The 19,962-nt window shown below is 40.0% G+C and overlaps 1 protein-coding gene across 1 annotated transcript in view; it reads left to right on the top strand.

Annotated features, from left to right (window-relative positions):
- The first annotated feature begins 2 nt into the window (after nt 1-2).
- The window catches only part of CFAP53 (cilia and flagella associated protein 53), a 34,153-nt gene continuing 14,193 nt past the window's right edge, over nt 3-19,962 (top strand). The window contains exons 1-5 of the mRNA XM_003914375.5: nt 3-261; nt 4,370-4,599; nt 5,342-5,515; nt 15,180-15,483; nt 15,989-16,207. Coding sequence (XP_003914424.2) covers nt 25-261; nt 4,370-4,599; nt 5,342-5,515; nt 15,180-15,483; nt 15,989-16,207 — 1,164 coding nt within the window. The 5' untranslated portion in view covers nt 3-24. The remainder of the gene's footprint in view (nt 262-4,369; nt 4,600-5,341; nt 5,516-15,179; nt 15,484-15,988; nt 16,208-19,962) is intronic.

The raw sequence follows: 19,962 nt of genomic DNA, 5'->3' as shown, positions 1-19,962 counted from the left end.
CGAGTGCAGGCGTCTGCGGCCCCCATGGTGACCACACGGACTTCCGTCGTACCCGCCCACCTCTACCTGCCCCTAACCCCGCGAGGCGCACCATGGCAACGAGACTTCTGCGTCGCGGAAGCGGGTCCCGCAGGTCGCCACGGTTGGGGGAAACGCGGCGGACGCCGCCCCCATCCCGAAGGGGACTCGAAAATGTACAGCCAGCGGTTTGGCATCGTCCAGCGGGAGGTTAAGGGCCCTACCCCCAAAGTGGTGATCATGGTAAGCACAGGATGTGTCTGCCGGACCCTTCAGCTTTCTCCATCTCTGCGCTCTCCAGGCCTGGCGGATCCCATTTCGGCCCCCCACCCGGGGCCTTCTCGAGGGGAATGGGTGCCGCCTGATGTAGTGGGTTGAATTTTGAAAGAAGGAAGATAAGGTCACTCACCTATCTACCCCACCTTTCACCCACTCATCCCCCTCTATTTTCATCCTTACAGCCTTTCATCTGCCCCCAAAGTTATAGTATTTAGGTTCTGTTTTTGGAGAATCACCACTAGGGATCTTAGGGTTTTTCAGTCTCCAAGACACCGGAAGGATGTCTGTACCCCATGCAGTGGCGAGTGTGTGTTATGGAAAGAGCACCCAGCCCAGAGACAGATCTGGGGGCAGGGCTGGCCTATGATTTGGAGCTGGTCTTTCACTCCTAGGAAAATCGTCTGGGGAAGGGGAATTAGGTTGTGAGTGGTTATAGCACCCAACGCCTTTCCTGTGCGAACTCAACCAGTAACCATTGCTGGACTGAAGTGTCCCTTCAGACCTGGGAAAAACACAGGTGCCTGCCTCTAAGACTGGAATGGTGGTAGTAGGGCAGGGAAATATGCTTACTGCAGAATTTGATAGTTCCTGCTGAGAACCTCAGACGCTATTGGTCCATACATGTAGATTCCTTCATTTCTACAAACTAGTTTCTACCCGCCAGAAAACTGCCATGTAGGCAGAATTATTGCTTGAGCCCCTGCTGTGTACGCAGTATTGTGGGAGATACAGGGGTGAATACAGTGATCCTGGAAGGTTAATCCTTTACTGAAGCCTGAGCCCTCCCTTCAAGGAGCTTATACAGGTTAAGTATCCCTTATCTGAAATGCTTGGGACCAGAGATGTCTAGAATTTCAGATTTCTTTTGGATTTTGGAAAACTTGCATATACATAATGTAATATCTTGGGGAGGAGACCCAAGTCTAAACACTGAATTTATCTATATTTCATTACCTCGAAGTTAATTTTATTTTCCCCTTGGGGATGCTGAATAAATATGTGTCGTTTTGACTGTGACCCCTTACATGAGGTCAGGTGTGAAATTTTCCACTTATGCCATCATGTGGGTGCTCAAAAAGCTTCAGATTTTGGAGCATTTCAGATTTCTTATTTTCAAATTAGGGGTGCTCAACTTGTAATCCAATTGCAAAAAAATTATGTATAATGAAACCACTAAAGGTTAACACGGTAAATAATGATGTGCTATATTGTCTGTGGTGTCACTTTATGGAAGAAAGATCAGTGATACAGTTGTGTTATGCTCCACAGTGCACAGAGCAAACTTCAGTCAACCTATAGACCTGCTCCTTCTTTAGGTCTGAGTACTGCAAGATCTGGAGCTGGAAAGCATGGGACACGTTAGTAGGCTGTAGGGTTCAAGGTGATAATTATAAACACACTTCATGAAGGACAGAAGATCTACTTTGGGTTCTGTATCCAAACACAGGGCTCAGGGGCTGAGCCATTGTTGGGTGCTATTACTTGTGTTGGGAACCAATAAGGAACAAAAAACAAACAAAATCACTAAACCAGAGAAGCAGGCCTGTTGAATACTTTGCAGTTAAGAAGAATTAAGAGGAAAAGGAAGAGGTTAGAGTTGGTGCATCTGCTCCTCCAGTGTCTGAGTGTGATAAGAAAGATAGATGTTAGAGGTAGCAGAACTGTGTTGCAAGAATTAAAGCCACCAACAGATGAGAATTGGGCCCTAAACAATTCCCCAGGAGAAACATATGAAAAATGTAATGTCTGAAGTAATGGTACATCAAAAGGAGCAGCTATTTGATGAGTGTCTCCTAGGAATCCATTAGGAGGATACTTGTTTTGCTCATTTGACAGGTGAGAAAACTAAGATTCAAAGAGATTAAGTAACTTGCTCAATTCAGTTAGTAATGGACAGAGGCCAGAATCAAACCTAGGATGTAAAGCATTGTTCTTTAAGACAACCGAACTGTAAATTATAATCCTAATAACTATAATTTGAGATGCTACAGTAACAAAAAGCCTTCAGTGACCCTGAAAACCCAAAGTAGTTAGTAAAATATCCTGTGTTTTCCTGACTTTAGCATGGTTTAGAGCTGTGATGTCCAATAGGTAGCCACTAGTCACATATAGCATTTGAGCACTTGAAGTGTGCCTAGAGTCACATATTGACAAGATAATATTTTGGATATATTGGTTAAATAAAATATACTATCAAAATTAACTTACCCTGTTTCTTTTTACTTCTTTAAATGCAACCACTTGAAAATTGAGAATTACATATCTGTTTTGCATTATATTTATATTGAACAGTACAGATTTTGAACAATGCCACGACTGTGCCGGGATTGGCATCATCTTTTTTGAGAACTCCAGGTCATACCCCTAACTTATCAAGAGATTGGGTCCTTCCCAGACCGGAGTCCTTCACATGATTCCCAAGCTTTAAAAGGCTTCCTGACCCCATGGGTACTGCTCATGGTGTTTCTCACCTCTTCAACCAAAATATACCTCAGCCCTGTTTCCTGCCCTGACAGCTGGAGCCAGTGTTTCTAGATTATCTTGGTGTTTCATTCCTGTTCTCAGCCCACACTGGGAGCCTTAATTCCTGCTGTGTATGGTGCCCAGGGTGCCACTGTGATCCTCCTTTGCTTTATTTTCACAGATCTGTATTAATAAAATGCCATCAGTATTGGAGAACAGTCATCTAATTAACTGGCTGTAGGCTCCAAATAATTCTGACATGGATTAGCTACTTTCCGTGATATAACCCCCAACATCATCTCTGTCTCCTTACCACCCCAGGCTTGCCTTGTCTTGTTCAGCTAAATCTAGGTACCTCATGCCTACCCTGAGCCCTGAATCTTTTCATTAAACCGTCTTCAAGTGTTGATTTTCTTTCCTCAGGAGACTTCATTACAAACACGTAACCCTAGTATTTCTGGTAATCCTGATGGTGATATTCTAAATGTAAATGATCAGATTGACTCTCTCTCTCTGCCTCTTGAGAGTTTTATTTCTATGAATCAGCACTCCAGTGTCTCACAACTCACCTAAGGATGACTTGATAAAACTGTTCCTGAGAATACAAAGCTCAAGACTATGGATTTCGTGGTGGCTCCAGGAGGTGCAGAAATTGCATCAAGCCCACACAGCAACATTGTTTCATTCATTCATTCATTCATTCATTCATTCATTCATTCATTCATTCCTATTGAGAACCTCACTGTAGTAGGCATTATGTTCAATGCTAGGAATACAGAAAGGAAAAAGATATAGTCTCTGTGATTTCATTAAGTGCATCTATATATATTCAAATGGCACATGCATTTCTAACTTTTTTAGTGGACATTTCTGTAAAAACAATACATTTACAGAAATTCAAAGTAGCCCAAAAGGTCAGGAACACACTGTTTGCATTAAAACTTCTGGGCACCCTAGAAATAGGAATAAAGTTCTACCACCAGCTTTTTTTCTTTTCCCTTCTTTCTTCCTCCCTCACTTCATTTCTTCCTTCTTAGTAAAAGATCTTTTATTGTCACAACTCATTATATATCCATATACATATACACACATATATAAACATATATACATGTATATACACATATATCCTATATATTCACATAATAGCATCTTTTCATTGAAAGTATTTTGATGTGATAACTATGGTGTCTGACCAGGAGAAATAATGTGGAATCATGGGTGGCTATGTCAAGGTCAGGAATTAGAAGACCTCTAATTCTTGTTTTATCTGCCCTATTTGAAGCAAATTCAGCAAATCACTTAATGTCTCTGGGTTTGACTAGATAATCTCAGCAGAGTCCTGTTCACATTTTTAACTTTGTAATTTCCATCAACTTTTTTCCAAATGGCACTTTAGAAATATTTGAGACTGTTTTGATGACATCTTAGGTATAGGCTCAGAGAATGAAACAAGTTACTCTTTAGGTGCATAAGCTGTATTCAGTTGTAGTAGGATGTATTAGTTTTTTATATCCAATTTTATTTGAGTATTAATTGAGAGCATAACTAATTGAAAATATGCAGTTGATTCTTTGGCTTATTATAAGTGATAGTTGGTTTTTGTTTTCAGAGACCCAAGCCTCCTAAAGGCCAAGGGGCTGAGCACCATCTAGAAAGAATCCGACGCAGCCATCAGAAGCATAATGCTATTTTGGCTTCCATTAAGTCAAATGAGCGGGATCGCTTGAAAGTTGAGTGGGACCAGCACAATGACTGCAAGTTTTTGGACAGCCTTGTGCGAGCAAGAATCAAGGATGCTGTGCAAGGGTTTATCATTAACATTGAAGAAAGACGAAATAAGTAAGGCTCACAAACCTGGGACCCAAACCATGAAATATTCCTAAAACCACAATTTGAGATTGACCAGTCAAAAATCAAATTTAGGAAGGATCATGGCTGAGATATATCAAATCCATAGCTATTGCTGGTTAATATTTTTAATATTTTTCTTGTGGTAACCTATGTTTTGATGAAAAACAATATATTGTTTCATGTTTCATTATTTTGATTGAAACCTGTTGATTTTACTCTTTTGTTAAAAATATATATTTCATATCTTATTTATATGTGACCAAATAAAATATGGTGCAGTTGGTTGGGCTTAGTGGGTCATGCGTATAATCCTACCACTTTGGGAGGCTGAGGGGGGAGGATTGTTTGAGCCCAGGACTTTGAGACCGGCCTGGGCAACATAGTGAGACCCCATCTCTACAAAAAAATTTAAAAATAGCTGGGCATAGGGGCCTCTGGCTGTAGTCCCAGCTGTTCAGGAGGCTGAGGTGGGAGGATCACCTGAGCCCAGGAGGTCAAGGCTGCAGTGAGCCATGATCACAGTGCACTCTAGCCTGGGTGACAGAGCGAGACCCTGTCTCAAAACAAAACAAAACAAAACAAACCAACTAGTCTTATTTTATGGCAGACTGCAATGATCTTTCTCTTCTTACAAATTAGACCTATAATTCTGAAATTGAATATAACAAAAATCAATAAAATTTTGCATGTAGCATGACAGGTTTTTTTTTTTTTTGGCTTTTTGTTTCAGGCTACGTGAACTTTTAGCATTAGAAGAAAATGAGTATTTTACAGAAATGCAATTGAAGAAAGAAACCATTGAGGAGAAAAGAGATAGGATGAGAGAGAAAACTAAATTACTAAAAGAGAAGAATGAAAAAGAGAGGCAGGATTTTGTGGCTGAAAAGCTAGACCAGCAATTCAGGTAATGAAATCAGAAAACACACAAACAGAATCCAAAGTTGGTACTTTAAAATGGATTTGAGAATGCTAATTTAAAGTAAATTAGTCTTAAGAGGATATACACAGTAGTAACTTTAAGTCTTGGCAGTATATTACATATCATTGAATAATACAATGTGTGCTTGAGAACTATGTTCTAATGTTCTGTGCTTGCTTCTCAATTAGAATGGAAGTAACAAAGGAGATTATGTTACTGAACTTTAGGTATTAACCTCACCCTTGCTGTTGGCAGGAAGTTCTTCAAAAGCTCCTATGCCAAGAAATCTTTGGTAAAGTTGGGCTCTCCCCCTACTGCTATAATCTCTACCTGTGTGTGCTTGGGTTCCCTGGGGGGTTTTTTTTGGTTGTCATTTTTGAGACAGGGTCTTGCTCTGTCACCCAGGCTGGAGTGCAGTGGCATGATCATGACTACAACCTCCAACTCCTGAGCCTGAAGTGATCCTCCCACCTCAGCTTCCCAAGTAGCTGGGACTACAGGCATGCACCACCTTGCCCAGCTAATTTTTTGTATTTTTTGTAGAGATGGGGATTTCATCATGTTGCGCAGGGTGGTCTTGAACTCCTGGACTCAAGTGATCCACTTACCTCAGCCACCCAAAGTATTGGGATTACAGGCATGAGCCACCATGCCCGGCTCTCTCTCCTCTTTTCTTTATTGTCTGTTTCCTTGCCTGGTATTCTGATCACTGGGGTCTGATCACCTGGGTTTATAAGGCACTTCCTGACCCAGACCCATGGTGACCCTCAGTTTTCAGATCCCTGGTCTTTACTGTACTCAATCTGGTCCTGTGGTTGCCTCCATATCCCTTTTCATTGTGGTTTTCCATCGTCGGATACTCTTGAGTCTATGCCCTGATAGACTACCCACTACTGTGCACTTACAGAGGGAAGATTTGTATGGGAATGCCCAAGAGTGATCCTCTGAGATGATCTATAGTGTTATATAATTAGAAGCTTAGCAGGTGCTTTTAATATCACCAACCAAGACATTCCTTACCTCTAAAGCAAAAATATACTAAAAAGTCTCCCTCCCTAAAGCTACAGCTCTTAGAGCAAGAGCTATTATATATTTATAATGTTATTATAATTCCTCAGTTATATTTTTAGTGCTTCTGATACTTCTAAGAGTCCGAACATTAAGAATTGCTGTTATTTGGCCGGGCACAGTGGCTCACACCTATAATCCCAGCACTTTGATCACTTGAGGCCAGGAGTTTGAGACCAGCCTGGGCAACATAGTGGGACCTTATTTCTACAAAAAAATAAAAAAAATGGCTAGGCGCGGTGGCTGACATCTGTAATCCCAGCACTTTGGGAGGCTGAGGTAGGCAGATTACCTGAGGTCAGGAGTCCAAGACCAGCCTGGCCAACATGGTGAAACCCTGTCTCTACTAAGAAAACAAAAATTAGATGGGCATGGTGGCACACGCCTGTAATCCCAGCTACTCGGGAGGCTGATGCAGGAGAATTGCTTAAGCCCAAGAGGCAGAGGTTGCAGTGAGCCGAGATGGTGCCACTGCACTCCAGTCTGGCCAACAGAGTGACACTCTGTCAAAAAAAAAAAAAAATATATATATATATATATAAAAAAATATATAAGCATATATATTAATATATATATATAAAATATATAAGCATATATATTAATATATATATTTTTTCCAATTCCAAACATATTTTTTATATATATATATAAATTCGCTGGGCATGGTAGCACATGCCTCTAGTCCTAGCTACTCGGGAGGCTGAGACAGCAGGATCAGTTGAGCCCAGGAGTTCGAGGTTACAGTGAGCTGCAACTGCAGCACTGGACTCTAGCCGGGGCAACAGACTGAGACCCTGTCACTAAAAAAAAAAATTGCCATTATACTTCTCAGGATATTTTGTTCATTTTGCCCCTTTATTCTTTTCTTTTTTAAAATTGTGGGTAGATAGTAGCTGTGTATATTTATGGAGCACATGAGATGTTTTGATACAGGCATGCAATGTAAAATGAGCACATCATGGAGAATGGGGTAGCCATCCCCTCAAGCATTTATCTTTTGAGTTACAAATAATCCAGTTATACTCTTTAAGTTATTTTAAAATGTACAATTAAGTTATTATTGACTATAGTCTTCCTGTTGTGCTATCAAATAGTAGGTCTTATTCATTTATTCTTTTTTTTTTTTTGGTACCCATTAACTGTCCCCACCTCCACCCCCAACCCCCCAGTATCCTTCCCAGCCTCTGGTAACCATCCTTCTCTATCTCCATGAGTTCAATTGTTTTGATTTTTAAATCCCACAAATTAGTGAGAACATGCAATGTTTGTCTTTCTGTGCCTGGCTTATTTCACTTAACATAATGACCTGCAGTTCCATCCATGGTGTTATAAATGACTGGATTTCATTCTTTGTTATAGCTGAATAGTACTCCATTGTGTATGTGTACCACATTTTCTTTATCCATTCATCTGCTGATGGACACTTAGGTAGCTTCCAAATCTTAGCTGTTGTAAACAGCACTACAACAAACATAAGAGTGCAGCTATCTCTTCAATATACTGATTTCCTTTCTTTTGGACCTATACCCAGCAGTGGGATTGCTGGATCTTATGGTAGCTCTATTTTTAGTTTTTTGAGGAACCTCCAAACTGTTCTCCATAGTGGTTGTATTACATTCCCACAAGCAGTGTACGAGGGTTCCCTTTTCTCCACATACTCACCAGGATTTGTTATATCTTTTGGATATAAGCCATTTTAACTGGGGTGAAATGATATCTCACTGTAGTTTTGATCTGCATTTCTCTGATGATTCGTGATGTTGGGCATCTTTTCATATGCGTGTTTGCCATTTGTATGTCTTCTTTTGAGAAATGTCTGTTGAAATCTTTTGCCCATTTTTTGATTGGATTATTGGATTTTTTCTTATAGAGTTTTTTGAGCTCCTTATATATTCTGGTTATTAATCTCTTTTCAGAGGGATAGTTTGCAAATATTTTCTCCCATTTTGTGGGTTTTCTCTTCACTTTGTTGATTGTATCTTTTGCTGTGCAGAAGCTTTTAACTTGATATGATCCCATTTGTCCATTTTTGCTTCGGTTGTCTGTGCTTGTAGGGTATTGCTCAAGAAATCTTTGCCCAGACCAATGTCCTAGAGATTTTTCCCCAATGTTTTCTTGTAGTAGTTTCATAGTTTGAGGTCTTAATAAGTCTTGGATCTATTTTGATTTGATTTTTGTATATGATGAAAGATAGGGTCTATTTTCATTCTTTTGCATATGGATATCCAGTTTTCCCAGCATCATATATTGAAGAGACTGTCTTTTCCCCAGTGCATGTTCTTGGCTCCTTTGTCAAAAATGAGTTCACTGTAAGTGTGTAGATTTGTTTCTGGGCTCTCTATTCTTTTTCATTGGTTTAAGTGTCTGTTTTTATGCCAGTACCGTGCTGTTTGAGGTACTATAGCTCTGTAGTGTAATTTGAAGTCAGGTAATGTAATTCCTCCAGATTTGTTATTTTTGCTTAGAATAGCTTTGGCTATTCTGGATCTTTTGTGGTTCCATACAAATTTTAGGATTATTTTTTCTTTTCTTTTTGTCTTTTCTTATTTTAATTTATTTTATTTCATTTCATTTTATTTTGAGACAGGGTCTCACTCGGTTGTCCAGGCTGGAGTGCATGTTGCCCAGGCTGGAATGCACTTACAGGATCTCAGCTCACTGCAACTCTGCCTCCCAGGTTAGGTTCAAGCAGTTCTCCTGCCTCAGCCTCCCAAGTAGCTGGGACCACAGATGTGTAATGCCACACTCAGCTAATTTTTTGTATTTTTAATAGAGACGGGATTTCCCCATGTTGCCCAGGCTGGTCTCGAACTCCTAGTCTCAAGTGATCCACCCACCTTGGCCTCCCAAAGTGCAGGGATTACAGGCATGAGCAACTGTTTTTTCTATTTCTGTGAAGAATGTTTCTGGTATTTTGATAGGGATTGCATTTTGTCTGTAGATTGCTTTGGACAGTATAGACATTTTAATAATATTGATTCTTCCAATCCAAGAACATGGAATATTTTTCAATTTTTTGGTGTCCTCTTCTATTTCTTTCATCAGTGTTTTATGGTTTTCATTGTAGAGATCTTTCACTTCTTTGGTTAATTCCTAGGTATTTAATTTTATTTGCGCCTTTTGTAAATGTGATTACTTTTAAAATTTCTTTTTCACTTTGTTCACTGTAAGCATATAGAAATGCTATTGATTTTTGTATGTTGATTTTGTATCCTGCAACTTTACTGAATTTGTTTAGCAGTTCTAAGAGTTTTCTTGTGGAGTCTAGATTTTTCCAAATATAAGATCATGTCATCTGCAAACAAGGATAATTTGACTTCTTACTTTGCAATTTGGATGTCCATTATATCTTTCTCTTGTCTGATTGCTGTAGCTAGGACTTCCAGTACTATGTTGAATAATAGTAGTGATGGTGCATTTTGCTCCTTTTTTTCAGACACATCTCTCAGTGCAGTGATGATCACATGATATGACCCATGGAATGCCCTAAATCATCGATTTCATCTGTCTTTTAATTTTAGAGTAACTGGCTAGGGTTTTTATATTCAGAAGGGATTTTTAAAGTCCAAATATTACTTGGAAGTGTTTAAAACATAGCCATTAGCATTCATTCATTCAGTAAATATGTTTGGGCTCCTACTTTATGCCAGGCTCTGTGACAGTGAGTGTCACTTAGTTTGTTAGGTCATCTAGTATGAGTGGGGCAGGGTGTCTGTCATGTTAAGCCAGATTCAAGAATGGATGATCCAAAAATACCTGAGTTTAAATCTGGTGGAATACAGAAGGAATAGAAGAGTTCATTTTTCATAGCACTCAAAATTTGAGTAGACCGGAAATCCAAAGGTCAACAGATGGGAAAAGGAAAAAAATGAAGTCTGTGGAGGGATCAAGACATGGTGCAGAGAAAAGCTTCTTCCATCTGCTCTTTCTGCCATGAAGTCGCTATTAATAATGTGGACAGCCCTAAACCCTCAACCCTCCTACTAGAGGCCAGAAGGAAAAGTAAGCCATTGCAGTGAGTAGTGGATACAAGTTGCAGATGCAGCCGCTAAAAGTAAATTTAGACTGCTAAAAGGAGAGGGAATTGGAAGGTTCAGGGCTTGGGGAGCTGCTGAAGGAGGGCAGTGAAGAAACCCAGAGTGGTAATGCACAGGGCCAGAAGCAACTTGCCACCCTACTTGGCTTGTAGATGGATAACTGAGTTCTACAGGTAGGGATTTGTCTAGGTCTTAAGCTTGAGGTGACCAAAAGAGGATTAGACTTGGATTTTCAAGCCTGTGTAAGCATGCATTCATACCCTGTCCTCAGTGGGATTTGGTCATCTTTGCTACTGGTTGCTGGGGGGAAAAGATGCTGTGAGTGGAAAATGGTATATTAGCCAAGTGACTTTCAATGGACCATTCATATATTTTCTACTCCCTAGTAAATTTCTCTTAATACAGTAAGAAAACCAAATGGTTCATAAGTGGTTATACTTTTAAAATGTATGGATTTAGCAACATTTTACAGATTTCACTTGTATAACTGAGTTTTTGCTAGTTAGATGAATTGTTAAAATTTTTAAAGAAACAAATGTATCCTATAGTGATGTAATTTGAAAACAAATTGTTTTTAATGTTTTGAATGCAACACTGCCAACTCCTCAACATAGATTAGCAAACATACTTTTGAGTAAGGAGCGTTATTAGACCCTATTACTGAAAATATAGTTGAGGCTTTAATACGTATATTAACATAAAGCAGAATGAAAATTTTCCTCTTCTTTTTCTTGTGCTTTTTTTTTTTGTATTCCATTGTGTAAATATACCACAATTTATTTGTTTTCCTGGTGACAGTCATTTCAGTTATTTTCAGTTTGGGACTCTTATGAATAAAGCTATGATGAATAGACATGTCCTTTGATGGCATATGCATTCATTTCTCTTTGATGTATTCAGTGGCATTCGTAGAATATTTGATACCTGGAGTAGATCATTTTTAGTGATCCCTATTATACAGCGAAATTGTTTTCAGCAATAGTAATGAAATGAAATGGATAATAATGACAAGAAAAAATTACCAGTGGTTTTGTTTTGTTTTTAATTTTTAATTTTAAATAATTATATGTTCACAGAAAGTGCACAGATAGTACAGAGATTCCATTTACCTTTCACCTAGCTTCCCCCAATGGTTCTATCTTACATAATCGTAATACAATATTAAAACAAGGAAATTGACAGTCGTGCAAGGTGTGTGTATAATTCTGTGCCATTTTATCACCTGTAGATCTGTGTAACCACCACTACAATCAAGATACAGAATTGCATCACTGCAAAAATCTCCTTCATGTTATCCTTCTAGAGTCATGCTCACTACTCTCACCCCTATCCCCCATCATTCCTAACCCTGGCAACAACTAATCTCTATCCCCATACCTTCATCATTTTAAGAATGTTATATAAATGGAATCACACAATATGCGATCTTTAGAGATTGGCCTTTTTCACTCAACATAATGCCTTTGAGGTCCATCCAAGTTGTTGGAGGTATTGCTAGTTTGTCCTTTTTATTGCTGAGTAATATTCCATTGCATGAATGTACCTCAGTTTGGTTAAACCATTCACTTACGGAAGGACATTTTGGTTGTTTCTAGTTTTGCTCTATTATAAATAAATCTGACAGGAACGTTTGTATACAGGTTTTTTGTGTGAGCATATGTTTTCATTTATTGAGGATAATTATCATATACTATTGCTGGATTATATGCAAATTTTGTTTTGTTTTGTTTGAGACAGAGTTTCACTCTTGTTGCCCGGGCTGGAGTGAAATGGCGTGATCTCAGCTCACTGCAGCCTCTGCCTCCTGGGTTTAAGCAATTCTGCTACCTCAGCCTCCCAAGTAGCTTGGATTACAGGCATGCACCGCCAAGCCCGGCTAAAGTTTTGTATTTTTAGTGGAGGTGTGGGTTCTCCATGTTGATCAGGCTGGTCTTGAACTCCCAGCCTCAGGTGATCCGTCCGCCTCAGCCTCCCAAAGTGCTGAGGTTACAGGCGTGAGCCACGACTGCTAGCCGTAAATGTATTTTTTTTTTTTTTTAATAAACACTAAACTATTTTCTAGAGTAGCCGTACCATTTTATAGTCCTACCAGCAGTATATGAGACATCCAATTTTTCCACATCCTGGTCCTTTTGGTGGTGGCATTATTGTTTTTTTGTTTTGTTTTATTTTGTTTCTGTTTTTAGCTGTTCTAACAGGCGTGCTGTGATATCTCATCATGGGCTTAACTGGTATTTACCTAATGGCTGGTGATGTTTAGCAACTTTTCATGTGCTTATTTTCCATCTGTACATTTTCTTTGGTGAAATGTTTCTTTATATCTTTTGCCCATTTTCTAATTAGATTTTTAGAATTTAGATTGTTTTAGCTGTTAAGTTTTTACCTTTTCTTTTAGCTGTTAAGTTTTGAGAATTCTTCATGTATTCTAGATAGAACTTCTTTGTCCGATATGTGTTTTTTTTCCCCTAGACTATAGCTTATCTTTTTTTTCATGTTTTAAATGGTTTTTTCTTTTTTTCCCCAGTCATTCAGCAGTCCTGTCTTATTTGTCCTATTAAAAGGATCTTTTACAGAGCAAAATTTTTTAATATTAATGAAATCAAATTTATCAATATTTCTTTTATGGATTGTACTTTTGGTACATTATGAAACTTCTTTTTAAATGCCCTGTAATTATACACAGTTAATGATTAGACCTCAGATTAAGGTAGGCATTTCGGGGTTTTTTTTTGTTTTGGGGTGTTTTTATTAACGAATAACCTAGGATATTTGGTCAGAATGCCTGTGGATCAGAGGTAGTCTTGCCTCTGTCAGTTGCTGGCAGAGGTGATACAATGAAGCACCAAGGAATCCAAACTCCAGGGCCACAGCCAGCTCTTCAGTCCCAGTTCTACCACATATGAAATGGACAAACTTGGGTAAGATGCTTAACTGCTGTGTGCTTCCATTTCCTCATCTGTAAACCAAGGGTAATAAAAATAATAAAAACGAACTTGCAGTAATGTTCATTGCCATATTGATTGTTATGAAGATTACAAGAGTTCATATGTGTTGAAGTGCTTAGAATAGTGTCTGGAAGATAATAAGCACTTAATAACTTTTGCTAATAATATTCCTACTACTGGCTATGTGACTTGGGAAGACACTTAGGCTCCCTGAGTCTCCGTTGCTTTAACTCTAAGATGGGGATGATAGCTGCTACCTGTAAACTATAAAGCAGTCACAAACATAAAGTTTTCCTCTTATCAATGATTGTTATCATTAGAATAAATAGATATTCTATCATTCAATTTATTTTTTTTAGAGACAGGGTCTTACTGACCTAGAGTGTAGGCTAGAATGCATTGGTATGGTCCTAGCTCACCGCAGCCTCAAACTCCTGAGTTTGAGTGGTCTTCTTGCCTCAGTCTCCCAAGTAGCTAGGACTACAAGTGTGTGCCACCATGCCCAGCTAATTTTTAAAAAATTTTTGTAGAGACAAGGTCTCACTGTGTTGCCCAGGCTAGTGCTGGTCTCCAGGGATCCTCCTGCCTTGGCCTCCCAAAGTGTTGGGATTACAGATATGAGTCACCATGCCTGGCCAGATATCTTGTGTATATATAGTGAGCATCTCAGCCTGATGTGGTGGCTTAGGCCTGTAATCCCAGCGCTTTGGAAGGCTGAGGCAGGAGAATCACTTCAGGCTAGGAGTTTGAGACCAGCCCTGGCAACATAGCGAGACCCTGTCTCTACAAAAAAAAAATTTTTTAATTAGCCAGACATGTTGACATGTGATTATAGTCTCCGCTACTTGGGAGGCTAAGGTGGGAGGATCACTTGAAGCCAGGAGTTCAAGGATACAATGAGCCATGATCACGCCACTGCATTCCAGCCTGGGCGACAGAGTGATACCTTGTCTCTTAAAAAAAAAAGTGAGCAGCCAGGCATGGTGGCTCACACCTGTAATCCCAGCACTTTGGGAGGCCAAGGTGGGCAGATCACAATGTCAGGAGATCAGGACCATCCTGGCTAACAAGGTGAAACCCCGTCTGTACTAAAAATCCAAAAAAATTAGCCAGGCATGGTGGTGGGCACCTGTAGTCCCAGCTACTCAGAAGGCTGAGGCAGGAGAATGGCATGAACCTGAGAGGCAGAGCTTGCAGCGAGCCAAGATGGTGCCACCACACTCCAACCTGGGCAATAGAGTGAGACTCTGTCTCAAAAAAAAAAAAAAAAAAAAAAGAATGTGAGCATCCCTAAAGTAGAGGTTCTCAAAGTCAAGTGAATAGGTCAATCATTGGGGTTAACAGGTTGAGTTTTTGATCCAAGGTCACACAGGAAACGGAGTCAGGGCTGCCTTTGCTTGACTCCAGTTTCCATAGTCAGACTGTGCCATCCTGGTGCTTGCCTCCCTGCTGCTCCCTCATGTTTCCTGTGCTCCGATGGCCTGCATCCAGGTCTTTGATTTTTTTTTTGCTTCATTGTGTGACTATACAGATGTGTGCTTCAATAGAGCAGTGCCTCATGAAAGGCTGTGTTTTGTCTTTTTAAAATTTTCCTTTCAGGGAACGCTGTGAGGAGCTCCGTGTTGAATTGTTTTGTATCCATCAGAAGAAGGTGTGTGAGGAGCGGAAAGCACAGATTGCATTTAATGAGGAGCTGAGAAGGCAAAAGCTGGTGGAAGAGCAGATGTTCTCCAAGCTCTGGGAGGAAGACCGATTAGCCAAGGAAAAGCGAGAAGCCCAAGAGGCGAGGAGACAGAAAGAGCTGATGGAGAACACACGCCTGGGGCTGAATGCCCAGATCACAAGCATCAAGGCACAAAGGCAGGCAGCACAGCTGCTGAAGGAAGAGGAGGCGCGCCTCGTGGTGGGCCTTTAAAATGCTTATTAGAGGGTGATCAACGCCATGGGTATAGCACAGTTTGCAGGCCTGTTACTGTACAGTTTGTCTGATGGCCTGGGCTAGTTCACAGGCACATTTCTAATTTTGGACTCTCAGTGCTGTTTAATAATGTATCCAAATGTATGGTACAGAGTACATAGAAGAGTCACATGTGGAAGGCCAGCACACCCACAGGCAGTGAATGGTGGTAGACGATGGGTACTGGGATTAAAAGTGGTTTCTCTTTATACTTTCGTGTTTTCAACTCTACAACGATTTATTACATTATAATCACACATATCCCGGCAATTTTCACAGTTTTATTGCTGATTCAACTATGAAAAGGCAAGTTTTCTTTCTTATAGCCTCTCTAAATCCAGGTGTGTGTGTATTTCCAGAAATCCTTTATTCCTGTCTCCTAAATCAAATGCACTAACTTGTCTTGGTCCAGCTGTACTGATGCATTATCTTTATTATGATTCTCCTTTAGGAAAGTAACAACGCACAGATTAAACATGAGAATGAACAGGATAAGCTAAAGAAACAGAAGGCAAAGCAGGAAACTAGGACCATTTTGCAAAAAGCCCTACAGGACAGGATAGAACATATTCAGCAGGACTACAGAGAAGAACAGGACTTGAACATGAAGCTCGTGCAAAGGGCCCTTCAAGACTTACAGGAAGAGGCAGATAAAAAGAAACAAAAAAGAGTAAGACTTTTTTTTTCATGCCTGCTACCTGCTGGAAGGGATTTGTGAGTTCTCAGTCTTTTGGAAGACGGCTACAAATATATAACAGTGCTACTCTGAGCGTGGTCCACGAGCCAACAGCATCAGCACCATCTGGGAAAATGTTAGAAACAGAAATTCACAGGCTCCAGAATCAGGATCTCCCAATCGAAATCATGACAGGGACAGGAAATCTGTGTTTCAGCACACTCCCCCATGTGATTCTGATGCTAACTAATGTTTGAGAACTCCTGGAATTTGAGGAAGACATCACTGAGAAAGTGACATTTGAGTTGAACCTTAAAGGATATGTGAAGTTTGGTCAGGCAAAAAGAGTAGGGAAAGGCATTCAGTATTGATTTAGCTACCTGTACCTTTGGAATTTGGATTGAACTTTTAAGAGTGTTTTGTTTCTCCCACAGGTGCTTTTTCTTGTTTTTACCTGGTTCTTAGTGTGCATGTGCTTTGTTTTTTAATTAAACTTCTCTCTCTCTCCTTTTTTTTTTTTTTTTTTTTTTTTGAGACAGTATCTCACTCTGTAACCCAGGCTGGAGTGCAGTGGCATAATCATGGTTCACTGTAGCCTCGCCCTCCTGGGCTCAAGCAATCCTCCCACCTCAGCCTCCCGAGTAGCTGGGACTACAGACACTCACCACCTAGCCTGGCTAATTTATATATTTTTTGTAGAGACAGCGTTTTGCCAAGTTGCCCAGCCTGGTCTGGAGTGGGCTCAAGTGAACCTCCCACCTTGGCCTCCTAAAGTGCTGGGATTACAGGTGTGAACCACTGTGCCTGGATAAACTTCATTTTGATATGATTGTAGATTCATATGCAGTTTTAAGAAATAATACAGAGAGATTCCTTGTACCCAATACTCTGGTTCCCTCAATGGTAATATCTTGCAAAACTATAGTACCATGCCAGTCAGGATGTTGACATTGATATAATCAAGATACTGAACATCTCATCACCACCAGGATTTCTCATATTGACCTTTTATAGTCACACCTACTTCCCTTTTGCCCCACCCCCTTCTTAACCCTGTTCTTCATTTTCATAATTTTATTATTTTGGGAATGTTATATTAGTAGAATCATATAGTATGTAATCTTTTCAGATAGTCTTTTTCACTTAGCATAACCCTCAGGAGATCTGTCCAACTTTTTGGATCTATCAGTAGTTCTTTATTTTTATTTTTATTAAAAAAAAATTTTTTTTTTTGAGACAGTCTTGCCCTGTCACTCAGGCTGGAGTGCAGTGGTGTGATCTCAGCTCCCTGCAGCCTCAGCTTCCCTGGCTCAATTGATAACTTCAACCTCAACCTCCTGAGTCGTTGGGACTACAGGCGCAAGTCACCATGCCCAGCTAGTTTTCTTATTTTTTGTAGAGATGGGGTCTCACTATGCTGCCCAGGCTGGTCTTGAACTCCTGGGCTCAGGTGATCCTCCTGCCTTGGCCTCCCAAAGTGTTGGGATTACAGGCATGTGCCACTGCGCCCAGCCTTCTTTTTATTCTTTTTTTTTTTTTTGAGATAGAGTTTCGCTCTTGTCACCCAGGCTGGAGTGCCATGGCGTGATCTCAGCTCACTGCAACCTCCGCCTCATGGGTTCAAGCGCTTTTCCTGTCTCAGCCTCCTGAGTAGCTGGGATTACAGGCATGTGCCACTGCGTCTGGCTAATTTTTGTGTTTTTTAGTAGAGACAAGGTTTCGCCATGTTGGCCAGCCTGGTCTCAAACTCCTGACCTCAGATGATCCAGCCGCCTCGGCCTCCCAGTTTATTCTTGAGTAGTATTTATGGTATAGATTTACTGCAGTTTGTTTAGCCATTCACCTGTTGAAGGACATTTGAGTTGTTTCCAGGTTATGGCTGTTATGAGTAAAGCTGCTATAATCATTTGAGTACAGGTTTTTCTGTCAACACATTCTCAATTTTTTTTTTTTCTTTGACGGAGTCTCGCTCTGTCACCCAGGCTGGAGTGCGGTGGCATGGTCTCGGCTCACTGTAACCTCCACCTCCCGGGTTCAAGTGATTCTCCTGCCACAGCCTCCTGAGTATCTAGGATTACAGGTGTGGCTACCATGCCCGGCTAATTTTTTTTTTTGTATTTTTAGTAGAGATGGGATATCACCATGTTGGCCAGGCTGGTCTCAAACTCCTGACCTCAAGTGACGCGCCCACCTCAGCCTCCCAAAATGCTTGGATTACAGGCATGAGCCACCACACCCGGCACAAATCATCATTTCTATGAGATAAATGCCTAGAAGAGCAATTGCTATATCATATAGTAATTGCATGTTTAGTTTTTTAAAGAAACTGCTAAACTGTTTTTCAGAGTAGCCGTACCATCTTACGTTCCCAGCAGCAATACGTGAGCAATCTGGTTTCTCCACATCCTCACCAGCATTTGGTGCTATCACTATTGTTCACTTTAACCATTCTGATAGATGTGTAGTAACATCTCATTGTGGTTTAATTTACATTTCCCTAATGGTTAATGATTTTGAACAACTTTTTATGAGCCTGTTTTCCATCTGTATGTCGTCTTCAATGAAATGTCTCTTCATGTCTTTTGCCCATTTTCTGTTTTGTTTTCTTTTTGTTTAGCCAGTATCTCACTCTGTCATTTAGGCTGGAGTACAGTGGCATGATCATAGCTCACTGCAGCCTCCAACTCCTGGTTTTTGCACATTATCTAATTGACTTGTTTATTTGATTTGTTTTTTCCTGTTGAGTTTTTTGTTCACATTTAAATCATTTTATTTATTTTTTTAATAGCTTCAAGAGATAATTCACGTAACATTCAGTTCCCCAATTTAAACGATACAATTCAGTGGATTTTATTGTTTTCGCAGATAAGTGCCCCTATCATCACATTCTATTTTAGAACATTTTCACTATCCTGCTATCCCTTCTTCCTCACCTCCCACCTCCAGTCCTAAGCAGCCACTTATCTACTTTGTGTCTCTATAGATTTTCCCATTCTGGACTTTGACATGAATGGAATCACATGTTATGTGACCTGTTGACTGTCTTCTTTCACTTAGCATAATGTTTTCAAGGTTTATCCAGCATGTATTGCTATTTTATTTGTTTATGTGGCTGAATGATATTCCATTATATGGATTTGCCACATTTTGTTTATGCATTATATCAGCTGATGGACATTTGGGTTATTTCCACTTTTTGGCTATTATGAATAATGCTACTATGAACATTCATGTACAAATTTTTGTGTGGACGTATGTTTTTATTTTTCTTTGGGACATATAACTAGAAGTAGTATTACTGGGCCATATGGTAACTCTGTTGAAGTTCTGAGGAATTGCCAAAGTATTTCCCATAGTGGCTGAACCATTTTACATTCCCACCAGCAGTGTATGAGGGTTTTGATTTATCCACATGCTCACCAACACTTGTTATTGTCTGTCTTTTTTATTTTACCCATCCTAATGCATCTGAAGTAGTATCTCATTATGGTTTTTATTTGTGTTTCCCTAGTGACTAATGATATTGAGCCTCTTTTCCTGTGCTTATGGTCATTTGTAGATCTTCCTTGGAGAAATCTATTTGAAGGCTATTCTCTATTCTTAGAGAAGTCTATTCAAGTCCTTTGCCCATATTTTAGTTGGGTTATTGGTCCTTTTATTATTAAGTTGTAAGAGTTCTTTTCTTTCCCCCCCCCCCTTTTTTTTTTTTTAAGTCTCCCTCTTGTTTCCCAGGCTGGAGTACAATGGTG

Source organism: Papio anubis, chromosome 19 (genome assembly GCF_008728515.1).
Source record: "Papio anubis isolate 15944 chromosome 19, Panubis1.0, whole genome shotgun sequence".
NCBI lineage: Eukaryota > Metazoa > Chordata > Mammalia > Primates > Cercopithecidae > Papio > Papio anubis.
The sequence above is the reverse complement of the archived record's forward strand: the minus strand, read 5'-3'. Positions and strand labels throughout refer to the sequence as shown.